This window comes from Hippoglossus stenolepis, chromosome 23 (assembly GCF_022539355.2).
Source record: "Hippoglossus stenolepis isolate QCI-W04-F060 chromosome 23, HSTE1.2, whole genome shotgun sequence".
NCBI lineage: Eukaryota > Metazoa > Chordata > Actinopteri > Pleuronectiformes > Pleuronectidae > Hippoglossus > Hippoglossus stenolepis.
Genome location: NC_061505.1, coordinates 689,556 through 712,502, shown reverse-complemented (window position 1 = coordinate 712,502; position 22,947 = coordinate 689,556). Strand labels below are relative to the sequence as shown.

General features: G+C 45.1%; 3 protein-coding genes across 6 annotated transcripts in view; all 3 read left to right on the top strand.

The window, feature by feature from the left end:
* The first annotated feature begins 861 nt into the window (after positions 1 to 861).
* On the top strand, positions 862 to 14,764 carry kcnj10a (potassium inwardly rectifying channel subfamily J member 10a). The gene is made up of 6 exons (XM_035149385.2): positions 862 to 1,428; positions 6,988 to 7,380; positions 7,968 to 8,179; positions 8,484 to 8,615; positions 8,942 to 9,119; positions 12,773 to 14,764. The coding sequence occupies exons 2-6, from the start codon at positions 6,996 to 6,998 to the stop codon at positions 13,168 to 13,170; spliced, it is 1,305 nt and encodes a 434-aa protein (XP_035005276.1). The 5' UTR covers positions 862 to 1,428; positions 6,988 to 6,995; the 3' UTR covers positions 13,171 to 14,764.
* A 382-nt stretch (positions 14,765 to 15,146) lies between these two features.
* On the top strand, positions 15,147 to 20,656 carry si:ch1073-220m6.1. Its single transcript, XM_035149387.2, has 6 exons — positions 15,147 to 15,327; positions 15,730 to 16,023; positions 16,548 to 16,805; positions 16,927 to 17,069; positions 17,604 to 19,353; positions 19,429 to 20,656. The coding sequence occupies exons 1-5, from the start codon at positions 15,294 to 15,296 to the stop codon at positions 17,907 to 17,909; spliced, it is 1,035 nt and encodes a 344-aa protein (XP_035005278.2). The 5' UTR covers positions 15,147 to 15,293; the 3' UTR covers positions 17,910 to 19,353; positions 19,429 to 20,656.
* Positions 20,657 to 20,875: 219 nt separating this feature from the next.
* LOC118103054 (low affinity immunoglobulin gamma Fc region receptor II-b) overlaps positions 20,876 to 22,947 on the top strand; it is a 2,569-nt gene continuing 497 nt past the window's right edge. For 3 of the 4 annotated variants that reach the window (XM_035149721.1, XM_035149720.1, XM_035149722.1), the window contains exons 1-4: positions 20,876 to 20,981; positions 21,216 to 21,527; positions 21,982 to 22,224; positions 22,690 to 22,833. In XM_035149721.1, the coding sequence (XP_035005612.1) occupies positions 20,891 to 20,981; positions 21,216 to 21,527; positions 21,982 to 22,224; positions 22,690 to 22,833 (790 nt within the window). In that variant the 5' untranslated portion in view covers positions 20,876 to 20,890. The remainder of the gene's footprint in view (positions 20,982 to 21,215; positions 21,528 to 21,981; positions 22,225 to 22,689; positions 22,834 to 22,947) is intronic. The other variant, XM_035149724.1, reaches the window with a different exon arrangement.

Sequence of the window (22,947 nt, the reverse complement as noted above, 5' to 3'; positions counted from 1 at the left end):
CATCAAGTGTGGACTTGTTATCGATGATGTTTTATAAACTGGTCGTAAAGATGGACGACATGACAGCTCTCTGAAAGTGAAGCCGAAACTTCAGCCCCCTTGTGGCCGGCTGCAGTATAGGTCATAGATCCTGCCTCCTCCGTGTTAGGAGGTGGGACATGGACCGAACATCAAGTTTGGGTAGTTCGGATAGTTCTTACCGTGATACCGCGACTCAATCCCCGATCGCTACGGTGCAGACTCTGGCTCCAAATGTGCAAAATGGCGATGTGTTCGTATCTGGACCTGGACGGAAGCGGAGACACGTCGTCCATCTTTGTTTGGAGTCTTTGTCGCAGCGGATTGAGGTGGAGCTCAACGACTCAGCCAATCTGAAGTCTGCAGCCTAAACTTTGGTAAAAAGTGCAACCTCTGAAATTGAGTAAATATACTGTACGGCCACTTTTATGTGACAAAACATGTCACAGCCTCAGCGCCAGTGTTGTGGTGAAATGTTTGTTACTGAATGAATTTGTCCATTCACAGCAGGACCATGTGCACTGCAGCGAGCAGGCGGACGTGGCACAGCCTCACAGAGATGCAGCGACATTACCCACTGCAAACTGCGTGGCCAACGCAACACTGCAAGAAGCCAAGTGCTCCAGAACAGAGCCGGGGGCTTTTCTTTGATTTGTAAAAACCTCCGTTTTATGCAGCAACTTCCAGGCTTGTATCTTATGACCATCAAACATTTACATGAGAAAGTTGACAAAGGCTGAAACAGCGGAGGAGGCCTCGCAACAAAGAGGCCCATTTATAGAGTACAGTCGGGGAGCGACGCGGAGAGGGAGGGTAGGAGGAGAAGCTGGGAGGAGAGTTGAATTAATGAATTAAAAATGTCGTGAAACAGCGGCCGGCTGAATACTGGTGGGCTTATAAAGAGAGGCATGCAGGGGGGGTCCTGGAGGAGTGGACAGCGCAGGCTTCTTTAACTTCAGACACACACTGGACTCCCTCTCTGCTTCACGTGCAGGACGAAGAAGTGCAAACTGTGCTCATCTGATTACATAATGACCCAGTAACAGAGAGCCAGAACCGGTGCCACCAGTACCAGTGTGCTGGGAGACACTGACTGACCGCTGGCTCGTCCAGGCCTCTCCTCACGGCCGTTCCTGCTTTTCTTGTTTCCAGGGAGGTTTTCTTTTTTCTTTTAAAATAAAGGATGACGACAACGTAGAAGGACTACGAACGAAAAGCTAAGAGCAAACAATGTGATGTCACGGTGGGAGTGATGTGAAACCTGTCGTCAACAAGGTCAAATCCCTGACATCACTTTACTTTTTGCACAAGACAGACGTGAAAAAAAGAAGCTTGAACGTGTTTCTTCACATGTTTGCTGATCGGTGAAATGATCTAAGTCTTCACGTTCCCCAGCTGCTCTTCAGAAAGGTAAGACTCACAAAACATTTTACATTCAAGGTCTCATGTGTCTTTTGCAGCTATTTTCTTCTTATCATTAAAGTATCACAGGAATTTTACCTCAAAATACAGAAGTCATGTGTAGATCTGTTTATTACTTGTGTTATAATCATCTTTTCAACTTCAACTTTTAAGGACTCATATTCTGTCTGTTTTAGTGGAAAAATTATCTTTGAAATAGTTTTTTTTTACATTTCGCCAAATTAAGTTTCCATATCCTACATGCATGAATATTTATAATAAATATAATTTCTAACATTATGGTTAATGTTGTCAGGAAGAAACAATCTTATGTTATTTATTCATGAAGATGTAATGTTCAGGTATTATGCTCTTTTTATATTCTGCAATATGTTTAACATCCCCCTTGGTGATTTGAAATCTTAGTTATCTGATGTTTTTCATGATTTTTCATGTCCCCCGTGTGTTGCTTTAATTTACTAACTCTGTTGTGTTGTGTTGATTTGCTGTCTTCTGGTCTTAGGTGTTAGTTGATCTCAATGAGAATACCTGATTAAATCAAGATATAATTCAAATACTGAAATGCAAAACAGGTCAAAAGATTGTTTGGGCGATTTGAGAAGTCGCTGAACGAGCTCGTAGCAGCACATGTGTGTGTGAATGGTGTTTTCCCTCCAAGTCCAGAGAGACTCAGTAGAAAGACAAGCGGAGAAATCCTCCCCAGAACCACAACAGTCGTAGAACAGTCAGATTCACAGCAGAGAGACTTCGACCGACTCGGTGAAGACGGTAGAAGTTAAATCACCGGCCGGCGGCCAACAGCCGCTTTCCGTTGTTTCATTCAGCTCAAAGTCGTAAGTCTTCCACGAGCAGTTCTGGGCCGAGGAAGTGTTGGATTTGTGTTGGACACTCTGCTGGACGCACACAGCCCTTGAGACAAATGCCCGATCGCCATGGTTACGGCTCACTTTCACTTCCTGTTGTTGCTGTGAAATCCACATTAAGGTAAATTATGTAACTTTGGGGGCCCCGGGCAGAAGGGACCCGGGGGCCCCTGCATTGAACCAAGTCAAACACATGATACATGATAGACACACCTCTAAGTGACCGTGGTGTCGTTACAGCCTCCTGAGACAGAATTTACATACAACCACTGTGATTCCCATTGGGCTGTTGGATTAAATGATCAATTATTGTTGTCTTGAACATTCGAGGATTCATGCAACAGATGAAATAAAAGGTTCAGGGGAAGTTCCGATGGTCAAACAGCTCCCGACACTTCACCTTTCAGACATTAGTGTTGTTACGTCTGACAACATGTCTGTGACTCCCCGACAGCAACAATCTGCCAATCATGCTCACCTGGCACAACGATTGGCTGACTGAGGGAATTTGAAGAAGATGCAAGTTGTGTGCAGACCAGTGACGGTTTGAAAAGTGGCCTCGCCCCATGATTATTGTGGCTCACTCTTTATAGCGACAGGCTACGACTTAGCATGTTCCACTGAGTCCAAGTGACCCAAAATACATCCGCACAGTTTTAAAGAGGGTAAAACATAAGATAGACTTTAGAATCTCGCAATTCATTCACGAGAATTTGATTATTATCGATACAAAATCAAACCTGAACCCTCAACTTTCACTTAAACTGGCCACGACGCTCGTTTGGTCACATCGGGTTCAAGGGATCCTTGGATTTCCTGAAATGAAGCAAAGTGAAGCAGAAACCAGGGAAGTTTTTCTTAGGTTGTGAAATGTTGATGATTCAGAGATAAATAGTTTTAGAGACACGTGGTTCTCCACACATCACAGAAACCTGCTGGTAAACCTGGAGCACTTCCTTCTGTGGCCTCACCCGCCCCTGACGGCCGTGGTTAATATCCTGTGCTTTTACGTCAAATTGCTCTGAATGAACTAATTCGCTGGGACTTTGACTCGACAGCAGCTCAGTGGCGAGGCAGGGTGAGCTTCTCAGTTCGGCTCCCGGAGGCTTGTGGTTGAGGCGGGTTGCGTTGGCCGAGCAGATGCCGTCCTGCCTCGTCCTGCCTCGTCCTGCCTCGTCCTGCCTCGTCCTGCCTGTGGGGATGTGGGACTCTCCGTCCAGGGGACAGTGGTCACAGCCATGAAGCTGTGTTGTACTGAGGCCTTTCAGTGCAGTGGACAGGCTGCTGGGGTGTCTCTGTGGATGTGGACGCTGGACAGGAGCTGCCAAGTGGAAGGGATTACTCTCTCCTCTGGAATACTAATGACTGTCTTTTGTCCCCCGCCTGCTTCCTCCACCTTCACTCCCCAAACCCCGTCCTCTCTCCTCCACCGTCCATTCCTCTCAGCCTTCCCCTTTCTCTCCTTCTGTCACCCGATGCTCCATTCTCTCTCAATCCTCCCCTCAAAACCAATTATTCTCTCTCTCTTCTGCCCCCCCGCCATCTCTGCCCCCTCACCGCGTCGAGCACCACATACTCACACACGATCAAACACAGTCACAGACACACACCGCGCTAACACAACCCCTACACACACACACACACACACACGTCAACACTCCGTCGTGCTCTCCTCTCGCCGTCTACGCTCTCTCTCTCTCTCTCTCTCTCTCTCTCTCTCTCTCTCGCTCACCCAGTCGTATTTTTCAATGGTGGCTTTTGTCCCTTTCATCTCCTCGTAAACAAAGGATTCTTGTGAACTGGGGACACGGGGAAGGAGAGGGACGGAGAGCCGGACGGAGAGGAAGAGATCCTGACCTCCTGTGTGGTTGTTTCAGCCAGGGGGAAAAGTCATTGTCAAGGGAGGGAATCCATCAATATCACTGTCAGACAGACGGACGCACTTCACAATTATTGCTTCAGCTCATATAGATTTAGTCTTGATAGACAGGTCTGCAGGCCAGGGACAGGGTTCTGCTGCCGGCAGCCTTGTGGTTCAGGTTTGAGGAGGCTTTGGTTGCCCACAGGTAAAAAGAGACTGACTGTAAACCATGTGCTGTCAATGGAAGATGGAGTTTTGACCCAGATATCGAAGAAATATTGTCCGTTGCTCCCAGATTCCAATTCTTCATCTGACGACAGCCGACCGACTCCACGATTGATATTGATACAACTTTGTTTGGTGACATTTCCCCGTTTATAATCACTAAGAAGGTATTTGATGGATTATTATGACAGTATAACGTAGCTGCATCTCCACTTGTTAAATAACGCATCCTTCTGAGGACTCACATGTTTTAGGCCGAACCCAAATGAGACGGTCTGGTCTCCTGCCAACAGAAGACCAGAGATGTGGAGGTTCTGAGACTTGTTGGTTTTGTCTTTTCATGTGATTGACAATAAGAAGAATAAAGACTAACGTCAGCATTGTGAATGAATGAATATAAATATGTGCAATCAGCTGGTAGATGTTGTGTGTGAGGTCTGAGCTTTGCAAACATTCCTCTGGACAGTCGGTTGCATTGTGTAATGTAACTGCTGAACAGGTCTATATGTGTGTGTTTACTGTATGTGTAGGCAGGAGCTCCTCAGGGTTCAGAGTTCAGCTGGAGATGGACCAATCAATGGGCCTCCTCTTGACCCCGCCTCCCCCCGCTCTCTTCCCCGCCACATCTTAGTATTCACAGCACAGACATCAACACAGATCTCTATTCATTCACTCAGTGTGAGCTCCGGCATGGAGAGAGGAGAGGGACGGGTCAAACAGGACAGGAAAGGACAGAGCGTATCACATCGCCTCGGTTCTTGGTCTTTTGTTTTAGCTGTGTTGTCTTTTGGTTTTGTTAAATTCGCAGCGGAAAAGCAGAGGCAGATTGAGACAAAAGGGCCATTTAGCAAACAGCGAGTGAGGGCACGAGAGAGGGAAGGGAAAGGAAGGACGAGGAGAACTGCAGCCAAGACGAGGGTAAAACTGTCAGAGTTCACAGGGACAGTGTCGATGGCACCGGGGCTGCTGGGAGACTTCTCATTGAATATACTGTTGACACCAACACACCCATATCGAACTTTCACTGCCTCACGACGACACCATCCTCACACAGATGAACAGCTCCACGGGTCTGGGAGGAGTTTTGTCCGATTCCGGCTGCAGGGATTTGCTCCCAGTCACAAGAGCATTAGTGAACTCAACCATTCATGATGGGAGTCACAGCCTGAGTCACAGTCTGCGCTCCAGCCTGTCTGAAGAGATGTTGATGTCAGGTTCTTCCATGTGTTAATTCGTGTTTCGATGATATAAATGGGGGAAAAGTCACGATTGGCAGCTGAGACTGAATTGTGATTGGTCAAGTGACGAGTCATTCATATTTATATAAAGACTATGATGCAAATATAGTGTATGTGATAACATTAAGATCTTACTGAACTTGAGTTTTACCCAAACCCCTCATGAGAAGCAGCCCCATACCATAAACATCCATTCAGAGGACACAGGTGTTTGCTGATGGAGCATCTTTGGAATCATCTTGTTGAAGATCCCACCTGCTGAGCCAATAAGAAATGCTCCCACGAATACTATTAGTCCTTCTCCTCTTCCCCCTAAACATCCATCCCTTTGGTAAAAAGGCTCCAATGTCCAAATGCAAATCTTCATGTGTCACATCTGCTGCAGCTGCAGACTTGAGGTCTGTGCTCGAGGGACAACATGACCCAACGTGAAAGGGACAGCATGAAAACAGCTGTCAGCAAAATGGAAGCGGGTGACACCAGTGGAAGAAAACAGTGAATAGTGTCTCCTCATCTCGATTCAGTAGCCGTCTTGTGCAACCGACCGGGCCAGCATTATCACGCTTTTAATGTGAAAGAGCAGCTGTGCCTTCATGCTGAAAGGGGGCTTTTATTTTGACAAGGCCAGCTGCCTCCAGTGAAAAGTGGAAGGGGCTTAAATGGACCACCCTGGTCAGCAAGAACACTGTCCACCTTACATGTGCTTCTAATCCTCGCCGTCATCTCCCTCCCAAATGTTCCTCTCTGTCACTGTTCTTATTCATGTGATTCTTTTTCCTTCCTCTTGCCCACATTGTGCCGCTTTTCATTTCAACTCCCCTGCTGTTCATCTGATGTAACACAGTCTGTAACCTGTGTGTCGGCCATCCTCTTTCCCATAGTTTACATGTGAAGATTGACGATGCGTCTCCACTTCCTCCCACAATTTAGAAATGAAGCCAGAATATCCTGGAACCTGGATATGAGCGCTGCCATAGAAGCGATGGGGCTGCGGTATTTAGATGCCGCTGATACGCACGGTCAACCAATCGCGAGCCGGTCTCAGCTGTCAATCATGAGCATCAAATTACAAATTAAAACCAAACTTATCCGAAAAATTTGCATAAACATGAGTGCAATAAGAACTACCTAAAATGAAAGAAACCATCTTTGAGAACAATGTACTTGACGTGTGCTTTGACTTTTTAGTTTGGTCCATGTCCCATCAACTAACATGGAGGAAGGGGGGTTTATGACGTGTTCCTCTGCCGGCCTCCAGGGGGTGATCCAGACGCTATGGCTTCACTTTTATGGAGTCATCATGTCGTCCATCTTTGTCGTCTTTTTAATGGTCTCCTCTTTTGTCTCCGACCCCTTGCAGTACCAGCCATGACCTCAGCCACTCCCCCTTCCTCAGAGGGCTCCTCCCCCCAGAAAGTATGCCACTCCCAGACGCAGACGGACATCACCAAGCCCCTGCTGGGCTCCACAGGGGCGGCCGGAGGAGCTGGGGCGGGTGGAGAGGAACCAGGCGCTGTGGGGACCAGCGCTCTGCGAAGGAGGCGCCGTGTCCTCTCCAAAGACGGACGAAGCAACGTGCGTATCGAGCACGTGAGCGGGAGAGGCGCACTGTACCTCCGCGACCTCTGGACAACCTTTCTCGACATGCAGTGGCGCTACAAGTTCTTCCTCTTCTCTGCCACCTTCGCGGGGACCTGGTTCGTGTTTGGAGTGCTTTGGTACCTGGTGGCGCTGGTGCATGGAGACCTGCTGGGTAAGGGGGCTGTTGGAGGATGAAATAGATTTGAACTGCAGAGGGTGTGGAAATAATAAAACATACTCAGACTCAAGGCTCATCATTAGAGTCTTGAGTCTGAGTATGACGAGCCAGTATGTCCCCGCGTTTCCAGACGCACGATTATTTGATCCTTTCTGACACTTAGTGTTGTTGTCAGTTGTAATCTGGATCACGTCTGTTTACTCTTCTCACATGACGTCTTTTCAGCCAATCATGCTTGTGATGACGAACGTGATCGTCATCTGTCTTATGTTTCAAAATAAGAGCGTCAGTATTGAGCATGCCATCCCTACTCTGGTCACGTACAATACTTTTCCTCAAAATACGATCATTTTAAGCTTCTGGTACGATACTTCAACATTTCCCATCCTCTCAAACACTGATGCCTCATTGTGCCTCTTTTCACAGAGAAAGTACACAAGTCGTTTTTTGTGAACGAGACAATGAGGACACATAGGAATAGTGTTTGTCAGACAGGGCATGAGAAAGACCTGGCAGAAGAGAACATTGATTTTTACCCCCAAATGCATGGTCCTCTGTTCTGTCTCCCTTCCTCTGTGCAGAGTTTGACCCCCCCTCCAACCACACCCCCTGTGTGATGGAGGTGAAGACCCTGACCGGGGCTTTCCTCTTCTCCCTGGAGTCCCAGACCACTATAGGCTATGGTTTCCGGTGCATCACAGAGGAGTGTCCTGCCGCCATCGTCCTGCTCATTTTTCAGCTGGTCATCACCATGGTGATGGAGATCTTCATCACCGGCACCTTCCTTGCGAAGGTAGTTAGAAAAACGTGATTATTGTCTTATTGTCTTGCACCACACTCGACCACCAGGGGTGTGAAATATCAGACATATCCTTCTGTAATTTGTAGATTCCAGTGATTTAAACACAGGAATTGCAGGTTCAAGTACAGCAAGCGATTTATTTCACAGAAAACCAAGTTGTTCTTCCTTTAAAGTATCTCTAGTGTAATAACTAGTATATTGCACAGTTCTGATCAGCTGGGGACATTGCAGTCGATGTTTACATCATTAAATATCAATCTTATCCAGACTTCAACAGCTTCCCCTCCGCTTGCAGGTGGCTCGTCCCAAGAAAAGAGGCGAGACGGTGAAGTTCAGTCAACATGCTGTCGTGTCTAATCACGAGGGTCGTCCCTGCCTCATGATCCGAGTGGCCAACATGCGCAAAAGCCTGCTGTTAGGTTGCCAGGTAATGGGACAAAAGCAGATTTTTGTAGCTGTTAAATTCAGATTTTGTTATTTGCATATTCAATAGTATTCATATTCAGTGATTAAAACCTGCGTGTTTGGCCGGGAAATCACCGTCACATTGATTGAATGATAATAATTTGCATGCTTGCCAAACTGTCACAGCATTTCTGAAAGGACGTATATTAAAGTAAACACGTTGCCTGAGAACACATCCCTACTGATGGAGATCTTGGCCACTTCAGGTATTAAACCTGGGGCCTTTTGGTTACAGGATGCCTTCTGCTCCCTCTTGGCTTCATGTACTGACTCCATCTTGGCTCCCAGGTGACGGGGAAGTTGCTTCAGACGTCTCTGACAAAGGAGGGCGAGACGGTGCGGCTGGACCAGCGCAATGTGCCTTTTCAGGTGGACACGTCCAGCGACAGCCCCTTCCTCATCATCCCGCTGACCTTCTACCACATCATCGACGACAACAGCCCTCTCAGAGCCTGGGCAGCAAAAGGTATATCTGAGTTGATGCAATCAGGGACCTTGGTTGTTTCTGCTCCAATATGCAAGTCCTGGAAATCAATGCTGCCCTCCTCCCACCCCACCCCTCTCCATGGTCTGCTCTGCTCCCCCCTGCCTCTCACCTACATCCTCGTCCCGTACAGAGTCTCTTGAGTCTCATACTAAGTATAAGCAGTATGTGTATGTAGGTGTGTTGGTATTCACGGTCATGTGCTGTACGCTCGGTGGCCTCGCTGCCCAGCGCTGGGCTGGTCGGACTCTGGAGGAGAGGGTTTCTCTGGCTGGAATGTGTGTGAGAGAGAACGCCAGAGACACCCCTCATTAGAGCACAAAGCTGTACAGTCTGGGGTGCTGACACGAAGCCTGCACAGATCCACTTACAGCTGGAAGCTTCACATCCCTGGGTCCTTCAAACCAACGCTACTCATTTCCTTCTTGTCCTCACTTGACACACTTGAGTTTCTCTGTTTGTTATTATCGCTCCATTTCCTCTTTCTCTTCACGTCTTTATCACTGTCTTCCCTCCAGTTCCCCTTCAGTCCCCTCTGTGTTCGGCCTCTCTGTCGTGGACCTTGAGCTTCAGGTCATTACCTCTGCCAGGGAGGTTATGTTTCCACCCCTGTCCGTTTGTTGGTTGGTTTGTATTTGGAAGCAAGATTACTCAAAAACAAGTGAATGGATTTCCAGGAAACTTGGTGGAAGAATGAGGTATGGGTCAGGGATCAGGGACATTTTACTGACGTCCCAGAGAATAATTCATGGATTTTGATGAAAAACTCTCATTCAGGGAACTGATATCTATGAGTGTGTGAAGTATGGTGCAGCTTGATCAGGGGACACTTTCAGATCACCCTCATGTTGGAACCAGCTCTAGTGCTACAGTACTAGAGCTGGTTCCAGTCACTAGTTCCTACTGACAGTAGCTACTTTTTGGGTCGTTTCCTTCCATTGAAATGCACCAACTGGTTCAGCTGACGGAGCGTTAGAGCCCCTGCAAACCTCCACTTTATCTCTTTGTGTTCAGGACATGCACTATGTTGACGCTCCAGCAGAGAACAGCTCTATAGGACCAATGAATTCAGGCTTCCAGTGCAACAGAGTGTGAATCTCCTTGACATTGTGTGACCATGAGGCATTGAGTCAGGCAGGACAGCGTGGAGACTTTCAGACATGCACTGAAATCCACAGAGGTGTGAACGCAAATGTCCGGCTGACCTCCTGGTATCAAGTCCGAAGACATTCATTCATGTGAAGGCTGTTCAAACCCTCTGAGCCAGAGCATCAGCTGTTTCCTGTGTAGTCCTGCATCTCACACACACACACACACACACACACACACACACACACACACACACACACACACACACACACACACACACACACACACACACACACACACACACACACACACACACACACACAAACACACAAACACACAAATACACAGACACGCACACACACGATTGTGAAGATAAAAATGCGCCTTGTAAAAAATGCGGCCAATAAAAATGTATTTCCTGTCGAGCTGAGTGATCAACAACCCTTGATGATGTCTGTCAGTTGAAAGAGAATCAAACAGGCAGGAAGTTTAAAAACCCAGTCAGTGTCAACAGGATACGAAGCAAAGGCACAAACACAGCGGCAGGAAGTCACAATGACAAATCTCACGGCAGGTACTGTGCTGATGAAGCTGATGATGGGGGGGGGGGGAAATCAGGTGAGCTGCTGGAGAAACGTCCCAAACAATGATCGATCTGACTGACACAGAAATCTGTCCTGTAGTTTTTGTGAAATCCTGCTAAACAGCCAACCAACCAACCAACTAACTAACTGACTAACTAAACAACCAACCAACCAACCAACCAACCAACAACTAACTAACTAAACAACCAACCAACCAACCAACCAACCAACTAACTGACTAACTAAACAACCAACCAACCAACCAACCAACTAACTAACTAACTAACTAAACCAACCAACCAACCAACCAACCAACTAACTAACTAACTAACTACTAAACAACCAACTAACTAAACAACCAACCTCATCTGACGACAATCCAACTCACAGCTTAGATATTTCCCTCAAAGAGACAAATCTGAAATGGCTGTCGGCGCTAGAGGAAGAGCAGCAGCACAGTCATCAGGACTCATCGTCTGTAAATCATGAAAAGAGATTTAAGTGAGACATGTCCAGCCCGAGAGCATGTCCATGACATGTCCATGTCCATGACATGTCCAGAGCCCGGCTGCTTCGCTGCTGGGACAGGAAAGCAGATGGATCCCCAGCTCCAAAGAGCCCAAACACAGGATCCCTCAACACGTTTGTGTCGCAGTTTGCACAAGTGGTTGCGAAACGTGGTGTTTGTGCCCCGGTGGGAGCGGGACTGGGTCTGGGTTAGGGTAAGGACTGTTTGGACAGATGACTGCATTCTGACTGGGGCCTGTTGACGCAGGTGTGCGCTTGTTTGAGTGCATATGTCTTCTTGTGTGTCCTTTGTGTTACGGGTGCTGTGTGTTGACGCATGAAAACTACACAAAACATTTAAAGCATCTCCGGCGGCAGCTTTTACTTTGCTTGTGTGTTGATATTTCAGATATGAGCTTACGTTTGCTGTGTGTGTGTGTGTGTGTGTGTGTGTGTGTGTGTGTGTGTGTGTGTGTGTGTGTGTGTGTGTTTACACAAAGAGGGCGAGTCCCTCCTCTTTTGTTGTTTTTCTTTCTTTCTTTCTCTCACGTCCCCTCCTCCTGTTTCCCTCTCTTGTTGTTGTTGTTGTTGTTGTTGTTGTTGTTGTTCTTCTTCTTCTGATCACGTGTGTGTGTGTGTGTGTGTGTGTGTGTGTGTGTGTGTGTGTGTGTGTGTGTGTGTGTGTGTGTGTTGGAGTCAGTTTGTAAGTGGGGAGTTTTATGTTTTGGAAATGTCAGGATGTGCATGTGCCTCTGTGCACGAGTGTGTGTCTTTCCCCAACTGATTTTAATCAACTACAGTCTGAACTCTAACAAACTCACAAACTCGTCACACACCTCACAGATGATATTGCTGTGTGGTGTTACCCCCCCGACCATAGACCCGATGATATTAGTTCTAATATGTATTTCCAGGGGCATCAGAACATGGTTTGAGTTCCATGTTCCATAAACACTGTGCTGCATTATGTAGAGAAAAAGAACAAAAGAATGATGAGCTTTTCAATATGAATATAAATGTATCTGAATATGTTGATGTAGTTTAAAGTGACCCGGCCACCTCATGCTTCAGACGATGTGTCTGAGCCTGTCGAGGCCTACTTGAGGAAGTGTCTGTAGTTTGTTACTGACACTTTACTTTGCCTTCAGTCTAATGAAGAGTTACCTCATCGCTGCCTCACCATTCTTTTCACCTGTGTGCGTTTATTGGAAAGATTACTCAAACAAAGGGAGGGGCCGAGGGCCGAGGTCGAAATGAATAACTCCTGGATCTGCAAGAGAAGATCAGACATATTCAGGGAACTGGTTTCTATGAGTGTGTTTAATTTGGCTTGATTGAGTTTAAGACTCTGTGAAATTAGTTTTTAGTACTTAACTGTATTAAAACCATGACGGGACGAACTGAAAGCATTTGGTTGGCTTTGGAAAATAATATCAGGCCTCCTCTGTCCTCCAGGTGGTGGCTGGACAGACCCGGAGCTCGCTGACTTTGAGCTGCTGGTGATCCTGAGCGCCACCGTCGAGCCGACCTCCGCCACCTGCCAGGTTCGAACATCCTACCTTCCCGACGAGATCCTCTGGGGCTACGAGTTCCCCCCCGTCGTGTCCCTGTCCCCCTCGGGAAAGTACGTGGCTGATTTTGCCTTCTTTGAAAAAGTGGCCAAAACCCAATCCCCACTCTTCATCAAGCCGGCCCTGCCGCCGAGCCTGCCGACGCAGGCGTCCCGTTGTCGCGGCAGCAAGGAGGACGGGACGGACCTGGAGAAGATGAGACTAGAAGAGAGCTACAGGGGGGAGGAGAGGGGGCGCCCCAGAGATAGCAGCCCACTGAGCGTGCGCATTAGCAATGTGTGATGGAAAGTAGATCTGAAACTGAGATTCAAGCTGCTCAAGAGAAGAAGTGGTGATCAAACACGTTGTGCCTCCGCATATTCAAAATGTGGAGCCCACGGCAGGAAGTCAAGCACCTGGGCCACAAGTCTGCAGAGAAGAAACTGAAAGACGTCTGCACCCCACTTCTGAATTTACAAAGCCACATGTACAAATGTACAACACAACATCAACACAACTTTTTTATCGTGGGTTTGTTTTTTGGAAAGGACTTGATTTCCTGTCACTGAGGGAAACACTCCAAAGTCTCTTCACGCCTTTTCTGTGTGGAATCTTTTGAATTGTTTTACCACCACATTCTAATGGAAACCCTTTTCTACATCAATACAAATTAAATAAAAAACACAAATGTTAATTCCTTGAACATTTTACTAAGTAGTTTTTATTGGAAATTCATTTAAATCATCTCCCCCCACTTTATTTGAACCAGTTTTATAAAATGACCCTAAAGAAACGATCTCTGCAGTGAAGTCTCACGTCTCTTCACGGAATCACAGTACTGTTTTTTTTATTAATTAAAAACCTGTAAAAGGTGGAGAAAATACTGGAAGCGTATTATTTTTTTAACGACTGATTTTAAAGGAATGTATCATATTTTATGTGCGTAGTCGTTTCTAACACTTTTACAAGTTCCACCTGAACATATTGAGCTCTTTGATATGAACGTCCTTGTTTATCGGGGTAAAGATGTTTCGTAATATTACTAAAAAGCACTTTAACTTGAAAGAAAAGTGGCATTTTACGCAAGATGAGTAACTGAACTAACTTTGAAACTTAATGCACTGTATTGAATTATTAAACCTGTGGTTGTGCTCGGGGGGGCTGTGAGTGTGTGTTCGTGCTTTGTGAGCATGATAACACTCTTTGTATGAACCTGTTTTAAATTGAAATCTTCCTCTGTACACGATGTGAAGAAGTTCTTTTCCCCACGTTCTTTATGTCCTGAAAACTTTATTCTGAATTTAAATTTAAACCCCATTAACTGTTAATACGAGGCACAATATCATTTCTGTCAAATCTTTTTACTGCTGTACCTTTGTCACACATGAGAAGTGTCAGCGACCCTTTTTCTCCTTCTACTGTGCATGGAAATAGTCATTTGAAAATTAAATGATGGTGCTATGGTAAATTAATAGGTTAACACAAACAATGACATTTTTGGGGAATCATTTTTGAAGAGATGAGGAGCATCTGAGTTTCTTCTATTTGTTTGTTTCACCGGCCAACAAAGCATTTTATTCAAAAACAACATCATAATATCGCCTGATATATAAATATAAAAAATAACTCTAACCCTATAACAAATATAAAAAGCACCAAGTTTGAGTTTTCGAGGACGTTAAAGTGTTTTATGTGCCACATTTCAAATGAAAATCCTCTGCTGTTCCATACAAGCCTGATGATAAATATTCAGCATCAATATTGGCGGTGCTGGTTTCTACTGTATCAGCTGCACTGCAAACTGTGGATGTGTCCCTCTGAATACTGGAAGCTCATTGGTCCGACTGCTAATGTACGTCTAAGTGCCTTCTTTAATAAAACTGTTATTTACAATGTCTGCATGTGAGACCAAAGATTTATGTTTGAATTTCCTCCAAACGTAACCAGGCACTTCTCAACATCATTTTGCGTTTGCATTGCAACTTTTGAATTATGGAGCATTTAATTTTGTTAAGTTTTTAACTGCATTTACATTTAAATACCAATAGAAGTACTGAACACTCCTGGAGCTTGTAGGACGACTGTTCTGACCAATCAGGAAAATACATGTCAAAGCCTCGAACATACGGAATAAGGACGAGAGGATCTAATATCACCAGACAGAGAACTTTGGATGAAGGTATCTGCTCAGTTGTATTGAACCACAACACCCCTCAACTTGTCTGTGGAATGAAGATTCCACTATGTGGGTTGTATTCAAATGAATCGAAGTCATCCGCCTCCTTCAGTCACTTCCTGACCTTCTTGAGATGTGACACCTGCCACCACTGCCTTGCTACCTTCATGGTTTGCTGCACCAGCAACTCGCGTTTCTATCAAATGCTTTCACACTCAGCGTCGTCACGTACCAAGACTGAGGATTGAAAATGTTTCTTCTGCTCAGCTGTTGGATTCTTACAGGTAAAATCAATGTAACTTGAATTATGTGCAGTGAAATGTTTCAGTCAGTTCATGTGGCTCCTAAACATTAACGGGAAACCGGGTGTAACACTTATTCAAATGAGGTTAAGTCTTGTTTTCCATTTGTAGTAGATTTTGAGTTAATGTGAGAAGAACTATTTTGTTATTGGACCAAATAATAAAATAGCTCTCAGGTTAATATATGGTCGGTACAACACAACATTTGTTTTCTAACATCTTCATATTGTGCCTTCACATTGAGCTTCACCTTATTTATACATCAATGCTACTACAAAAACATTTGACTGGTCCTGATATGTCTTCACAAAGTGTGAACTAACTTACGTGAAGTTCTGTTGATTTAATTTTGAAGTAATTTACTACCTTTTGTTTTGTCCTCAGGAATCAGGGCAGAGGACGCAGCAGTGACACATTACAAAATGAAAAACAGCTCAATATGTCTGAATGTTACAAAACCACCACCATATTTAGGTGGTTCATGGAAATTTGCTCAAATGCTCATTGCCTCTAAAGAACATATAAATCCAAGCTTTGCAGAGAAAGTGGAATTCAGTCCCAAGAATCTCACGTTGTGCATTAAAGGGCTGACTCACACGGACACTGGAATCTATGAGGCCACAATCCTCGAGCGTAACTATTCTCAATCGACTGAGAAACACAGAGTCATCGTTCAAGGTGGGAATGTTTCTCTTGAGATTCATGTGTTCATACAGTCACTGACCTTTCAGCTTAAGATTTACTTTAACTGTTCTCAAAACTGTGATAAAACATAATCTGTCATTGTTTTCTCACCATAACTTCTCTTAAGGTTTTCTGTCCACAATAGAATCCCAGCTCCTGAGAAAGGTGTTTTCAATAGTTTACATTTAACCATCAACTCCTCACAGGACGTAACAACAGAATATAAACCACAAACTGAAACGAGATGAAAATAGAATAACGTGAACGGTAACAGGACGAGAATTCAGAGAAGTTAAAATAACATCGAGATAAAAATGAGGAACTGAGCAAGGACATGATTTTCAGATGTCAGTGCAGAGAGTTTCCTGTCGTGGTACTTTGGACCTTTTCTACATATTTACTAATGTTGTATTAAAGACACTGGGATCATACATTTAATGTGGTTATTCTGAAATATTACTTATAACTGGACAGATATGACAAATGATTTACCCAACTGCTCGGCCGGTTGTTTGCAGACAGCGTCCCCAGGCCTGCCGTCCAAGTGTCTGTCCTCCACTCCAACCAGTCTGCAGGACTCTGCAGCACCGCAGTCAACTGCTCCGTGTGGGGCGAGTGGGCGTTGGCCGACTGCGACGAGGACGGCTGCAGAGCGTCTCAGAGGTCGCGCCCAGAGGTCATCAGAATCACCATCTCCGCCATCAACTGGACCGTCGTCTGCAGCGCCAACAATCACGTTAGCGCCAAGACTGAGTCGGCAAACATGGCAACAGCGTGTAAGTCTTTCTCATCATGTTGTGGAACCCACAGTTGTTTGTCGTAAACCAGATGAATCTTTTGTTACTTTTCATGAAAATGAGAATGATCTGCTGATGATGTGTTTGTGTTTCTTTCCAGGCTTCAATAAACCTGATCCTGAACACAAAGAGGCATCACTACCTGTATTTAGAATAGTCATACTTTGTGCAGTGTGTGCAGCTCTCATTATATTTATTGCTCTTCTGGCTCAGAAGGTTTCTTCAGAATGTAATCACCGTCAGGTAAGCTGCATGACCTTCTATTGATATTTGTCATGTAACAATATGAATGGTGTTGAGTGCGTTTTGAATAAAATGCTCTATGATGATGAAATCTAGCTTTTTTACTAAAAGGTGCCGTGTGTAGAATGTAGTGACATCTAGTGGTGAGGTGTCATGTTGCAACTGAACACCCCTCACCTCACCCCCCCTTCCCAACATGACAGAGAACCTGTGGCAGCTTCAGTCGTCATAGAAACTCAAAAGGTTTCCATGGTCGTTCGAACCGCCGGCACAGATGCTTGTTTACGCCAGGGATTCAAACTGTGTGTGAGTGACACCGCCCACAGCCAGGGGGCAGCGGAGGATGGGGAACGTTGCTGAAGGGTGGACAATGTGGTGGCTTAGAGGTTTAAATATATAAATGTACAGCGTTAATATGTTTCATCAAAGAAGTCGTATCATTTAGTTTCCAGCTCTAGAAACACAGTGCAGGAGGAGGTGTCTTTCCATGTTTCACTTGACGGACTAAAGACTTGTTTTGTTGCTTATTTCCAGAGACAGACGTTGGTTGAGGAGCAGCCACAGCCGGAGACCAGAGGCTCTACCTCGTCCTCCAGCCCGTCTGAGGTCGCTTATGAAAACGTGGACGCCACACAGCCCGCCGAGGAAATGGGGGCCGCGCCAAGTCAGGAAGTGGAGACTGTCTACAGCGTTTTACAGGCAGTGGCTCCTCCTCCTGTTGAGAGTGAGACGCTTGGAGAAGCTTCACACTCACTGACGATCACTGAGGTTAACACTTTGTACAGCGTGTTGCAAAAGCCCAAAACTCTGAAGTCACAGCGCCACCAACAGGTCACATGAGACCACCAGAGGAGGTGAAAGATTACGTCTGTCTAATATGGACATTCATGCACTATTCACTCTCTTTAAACTGGAAAACACAACTTTGTACATACACACTTTCTGTGCTTCACTCAACTCAAAGGGAAATAATCCAATGAGCTTGAAAACACTGGAACTTCTGCCACGAGCAACGAACTGACCTGAATGGGCTTCGACCTTATGGCTTAAATATCATTCCCTGTTATTAAACTGAGAAAGGATTTGAAAGGTTGAAATCAAATGAAGTATTTGCATGATTGAAAGTAAGTTAAGATGCCTTGTCTATATATTGTTTGCAGCATTTGAACAACAGTGCTTACTGTACCAGAGACTCACTGTCTTCTGCATGTTTAACCTCGTTGTGAAATAGAATTACTGGATTTAATCTGACAGTTCTCAATAAAAGATATAAAAAAAGACTTTTATAGATTTCTGTTACAACCCGCAAGATGTAAAAATACATCAAGGAAAAAGAGGTGATTGCTTTGTGGTCGATTCTACATAAGAGCATCTCCACTTCCTGTCGTACAAAAGTGAAACCAACATATCATAGATACTGGTGCCACCATCTTTCACCTCATTTCTGCAAAAGGACAGAAACCATCTTGAAACTGATTTGACTTTTTAGTTTGGTTCATGTCCCGTCTGCTAACAAGGAGGAGGCGGAGTTCATGACCTCTCCTTCTGCTGGCCACCAGGGGGATTGAGATGATTTCCCTTCACTTTTGGGGTCATGTCTATAACATGTTCATGCAGGAGGTTCTCTATGTGTTTAAAGTGGAACCTGCATCCACCGTGTGCTGGAGGATTCAGTATCGCTCCAGTCAACATGGGGCAGTGAGCAGCTGCTGAATCAGGTCGGATCAGGTCCACGACACAAACCTACAATACTTTCGTTTGTTAGCAGGAACCAGGCGGAGGGTTACCATGGAACTCGGTGGAAGGATGTGGTCAGGAACAAAACACCAGATTTCATTTTGGTGTGGATCTTTTTCACTTCCTTTAACATTGTGAGACGAGGGGCTTTTAAATATTATAGTGATTTCTCAGGAAATAGAAAGTCTGTTCAGGGGACTGGTATTCATGAGTGTGTGTGTGTTTCGGTGCAGATCCAAATAAAACTCTGGTTCTACATGTGAGTTTCACGAGGGGACTGTCGGGCCTCGGTGGAGGAACGTGCTCGACCGACTCAGATGATGTGAAACAACTCTATTTCTTAGTCTATCGTTTTATTAAAAGTTACATCCTGTCATATTTGTGTGAAAGGAAGTGTAGACGAGCTGAGCTCAGAAGAGGAAGTTTGAAAAGCTCTTACATGAAAGGTCACTTGAGTTTCTCCTCTGCACCGTGAAGCTTCGTCTCTGCAGAGCAGCGAGGATGGGACGGGCTTCGCTCTGCTGGTTCTGCTGGTTCTGCTGGTTCTGTGAGTTCTCAGTCCGTTTTACTGTGTTCTTCATATTTTCTGTCAAGGTTTGATCATTTTCTAATTCCTCTTCAGCACTGAACATCTTCCTCGGCTGTGGACATGCTGAAGGTGATTGAACATTCTTCGTCTCTTTGTTTTATTCGTTCAAGATGAGTCTTTAAATGAAGTCACTGACACATCCTCTGTCCTTGTGGCGGCTTCGAGACGCTGTCGTGACCGTCGGGCCACAGGGGGCCCCTCGTTGGCCCCTCGTTGGCCCCCTGTTCCCCGGAGAGTCCCTTACCTTTACATGAGACATGAGGGAGGAAACACACACAAACTGGTATTACACAATCAAAAAGGACGGTCATGAACTTTTCCGATACGACACAATAAGGAGACACAACTTCTAACTACGGTGAGCCTGGATCCTGCTTCATCTCAAGTGTATTGTGAAGTGCGGTGACACGTGTCTCTATGAATCAATCCAAGGCCCTGAGGACACTGTCTCTGAAGCGTTATGCAGCTTCCGTGAACACTATAGATGATTTGAGGAATGATTTAACTATAGAAAGAAATATCTACGTTTCAGATGAATCCAGGGAAGTCATATATTCTTTCATAGAGCTTAGAAACCTTGATGGAAATGGTGAGTTCTTACTGGGGTAAGAAAAATGGAAATTAAGAATTTCATTATTGATAATAAATTGTACAATACAAATTAGCATTACTTGTCAGAAAATATCATCTGTATCAATCAGTATTAATCTGTGAATATTTGTTCTTGTATATATTACAAAAAGAAAACGGTATAAATGAGTTTTATACACGTTCACAGTATAAACTGAGCTGGAAAACTTCCATCGAATCTTCTGTCCAATCACGTCAGCTGATGAGATTATGAGTTAAACCTTCAACGACTCACGGTTGTAATGTTCATGTTAGGATAAGTCACTGTTATGCTTTATTTTACATGGACTTCATTATTTTGTTTCTCCTCATGTCCATATGCTCCTGAGCGTCATGTTACTTCATATACGTCCAAAACATGTGAATATGACCCTGTACAGATTGTGAAATAGATTTATACACATTACATTATACATGTTAAATTAGAAGTTTGTCCCGCGCAGCAGCACTTCTCTGTACGTGTGAAGAGGGACTGACACGTCCCTCCTTCCTGTCTTCTGCAGTACTTTTACTGCTGGTTTACAAGAATTTAAAACTATCTGAATTGTAAATGTTGGTTTTTTTCTGCATATTTTATAACAAAGTAAATGATCTATGATGTATGTTTGTCAAATAAATCCCTCACCTATTGGACTGTCAGTCGTTTATTGGGAATTTGTTGAGTCAATCATCATCAACACATTATTTAGTTTTTATATTCAATACCTGATCTCAGTTCCTTACGTCGACATTCTTTATATATAAATACTTAAAATGTACATACTTAATATTTACATTCTTTATCTCTGAATACATTATATTGGGGGGGGGAGGGGTAAACTGTCTCTTGGACTGAGGGGGTTTGTCTCCCACACGCTCCGCTGCCATGACGACGGGCCCCTTGCGGCCGCCTGTCAGACAGGACGTCAGTTCGCAGTGGGACATGATGCAGTTCACGCCGCTCGGCCGGATGCTGTGTGAGTACAACCTGACAGCTTCACACCTTCTACTGAACCAGAGTCACTGTTCCACTGCTTCATCTCCACCTTCTGCTGTTGGTCCGTCTCTCTCTCTCTTATCCTTCATCTGTCTCATCATCTTTCCTCTTTCCTCTTTCACTTTGTTTCATTTTATTCTTCACTTCATCCACTTTTTGGTCTCCTTTCCTTCCCCCTGGCTCCTTCCCTTTTGATTCGTTTCTCCTCTTGTAGTCTTCCATTCCTTTCTGTCCCCCTGTGTAGGTGTCCTGTCCCCAGCCTGTCTCCAGCTCAGCCCGGACACTTCTCAGTTCTTCATGTACGACCGCGTCTCCCTGAACTGTGAGGATCCGACCAACTCCAGCAGCTGGACGGTGAGGAGGAGAACCTCGGAGGGCGGAGTCAGGCCCTGCTCCTCCGGTTGGGGCTCCACCTCCTCAGAGTCCACCTGCAGCATCGGAAACCTCTACCCGTCCGACAGCGGCCTCTACTGGTGTGAGTCTGCAGGCGGCGAGGGGAGCAGCAGCGTCAACATCACCGTCACTGGTACGACTCACGTCACTGAGCCTTTAATAAGGATTACATCATTAAGTATTATTAAGGCATAATTCATTTGTTTAAAGTTTGAAGAGAAACTCAATAATGAATCAGCTGACTGTTAAAGTCTGTCACAGACGCATCCGTGTTAATGTGGTTTATTCTACAGAAGAAATGTGCAGTTATATTAAAATTTTACATTAAAATTAATTTAAGTTCTATATATTTGGGTTTTATTTAATTAATTTATCATAAATTTATAGTTAAACTGTAAAATATCAGACCTCAGTTACATTTCTTTGTCATAAAGGTTTGATAACGACAACATTTTAATTATTTAAAATGTTGTCGTTATCAAACATATATATATATCCGAGTATCCGACATTTTTTTACTTTGTTTTGGGTATCAGTGTATATCTCCAAAAATCCACAGTTCAGGTTCTAGTTCTTATTTTCTCCAGACCGCTCTGTGATTCTGGAAAGTCCGGCGCTCCCGGTGTCGGAGGGGGCGGCTGTGACGCTGCGCTGCAAAGAGACGTTGTCCCACGACCACGTCTTTAACTTCTTCAAAGATGGCCTCCACATCGGCAGCAGCTCCTCAGGGGAGATGAGCATCTCCAGTGTTTCCAGATCTGATGAAGGTCTCTACAAGTGCAGCATCTCTGGAGGAGACGAATCCTTATCCAGCTGGGTGACCGTCCACGGTGAGTCTACCACTGCCACAGAGATAATCTGTGAGAATGTGCAGTAACAGAACTGCTTCTCAGATCAGGGGTCGTCACCTTCAGAGGACGAGGTCTGAACAGGAAGACCACGAAGCCGAATCGCTGCTGGACAGAAGAGTTCCCTGATTAGTGTCCCCAGCTCGTGCCCCTCGTTCTTTTGTAACATGAGTATTGTTGATAAATTGGTTGAGTTGACGCGTGATACTCAAGTATCCGATGTCTCATCGCTTGTCAGGGCCATTACCTTTTGGAAAAAATGGTTAATCAACGAATCGCAATGAATCCTGGGATTGAATGTGCAGGGGAGGATCCAGCCATTGGACCCTTTGTTTCTCAGGGAGGGAGGAACTTCGAAATACAAAAGTCTAGTCGCGCCGCTGTGACACAATCGGTCTTCACACGAGCCTCTGAAGCAGAAGGTCTGACTTGTTTTCATCATTCCAGCTTCATGTCCACCTTCGTCCTCATGTCCGCCTGCAGCTGTAAATCCACCGTCTGCCTTCAGGCTGATGTTTCACCTCCTGGTGGGAACGCCTTACCTGCTGGCCACCATCTTACTGGCAATCATACACAGAGACAGGAAGAGAGGTGGGTGCTTTCACAAGCTCATTATAACTCATCAGATCAGGGCAAAACAAATCACCAAAAGTAATGACGTTTAATAATGGAAACACAGAAAGGTTTAACTGTGACGAATGAAGT

Excerpts from the sequence above, each read along its gene's own strand:
- kcnj10a (XM_035149385.2), top strand. The coding sequence starts at position 6,996 with ATGACCTCAGCCACTCCCCCTTCCTCAGAGGGCTCCTCCCCCCAGAAA. Across the intron at positions 8,180-8,483 it reads CCGGCACCTTCCTTGCGAAG|GTGGCTCGTCCCAAGAAAAG; the intron begins GTAGTTAGAAAA and ends CTCCGCTTGCAG. Across the intron at positions 9,120-12,772 it reads CAGAGCCTGGGCAGCAAAAG|GTGGTGGCTGGACAGACCCG; the intron begins GTATATCTGAGT and ends TCTGTCCTCCAG.
- si:ch1073-220m6.1 (XM_035149387.2), top strand. The coding sequence starts at position 15,294 with ATGTTTCTTCTGCTCAGCTGTTGGATTCTTACAG. Across the intron at positions 16,024-16,547 it reads ACACAGAGTCATCGTTCAAG|ACAGCGTCCCCAGGCCTGCC; the intron begins GTGGGAATGTTT and ends GGTTGTTTGCAG. Across the intron at positions 17,070-17,603 it reads CAGAATGTAATCACCGTCAG|AGACAGACGTTGGTTGAGGA; the intron begins GTAAGCTGCATG and ends GCTTATTTCCAG.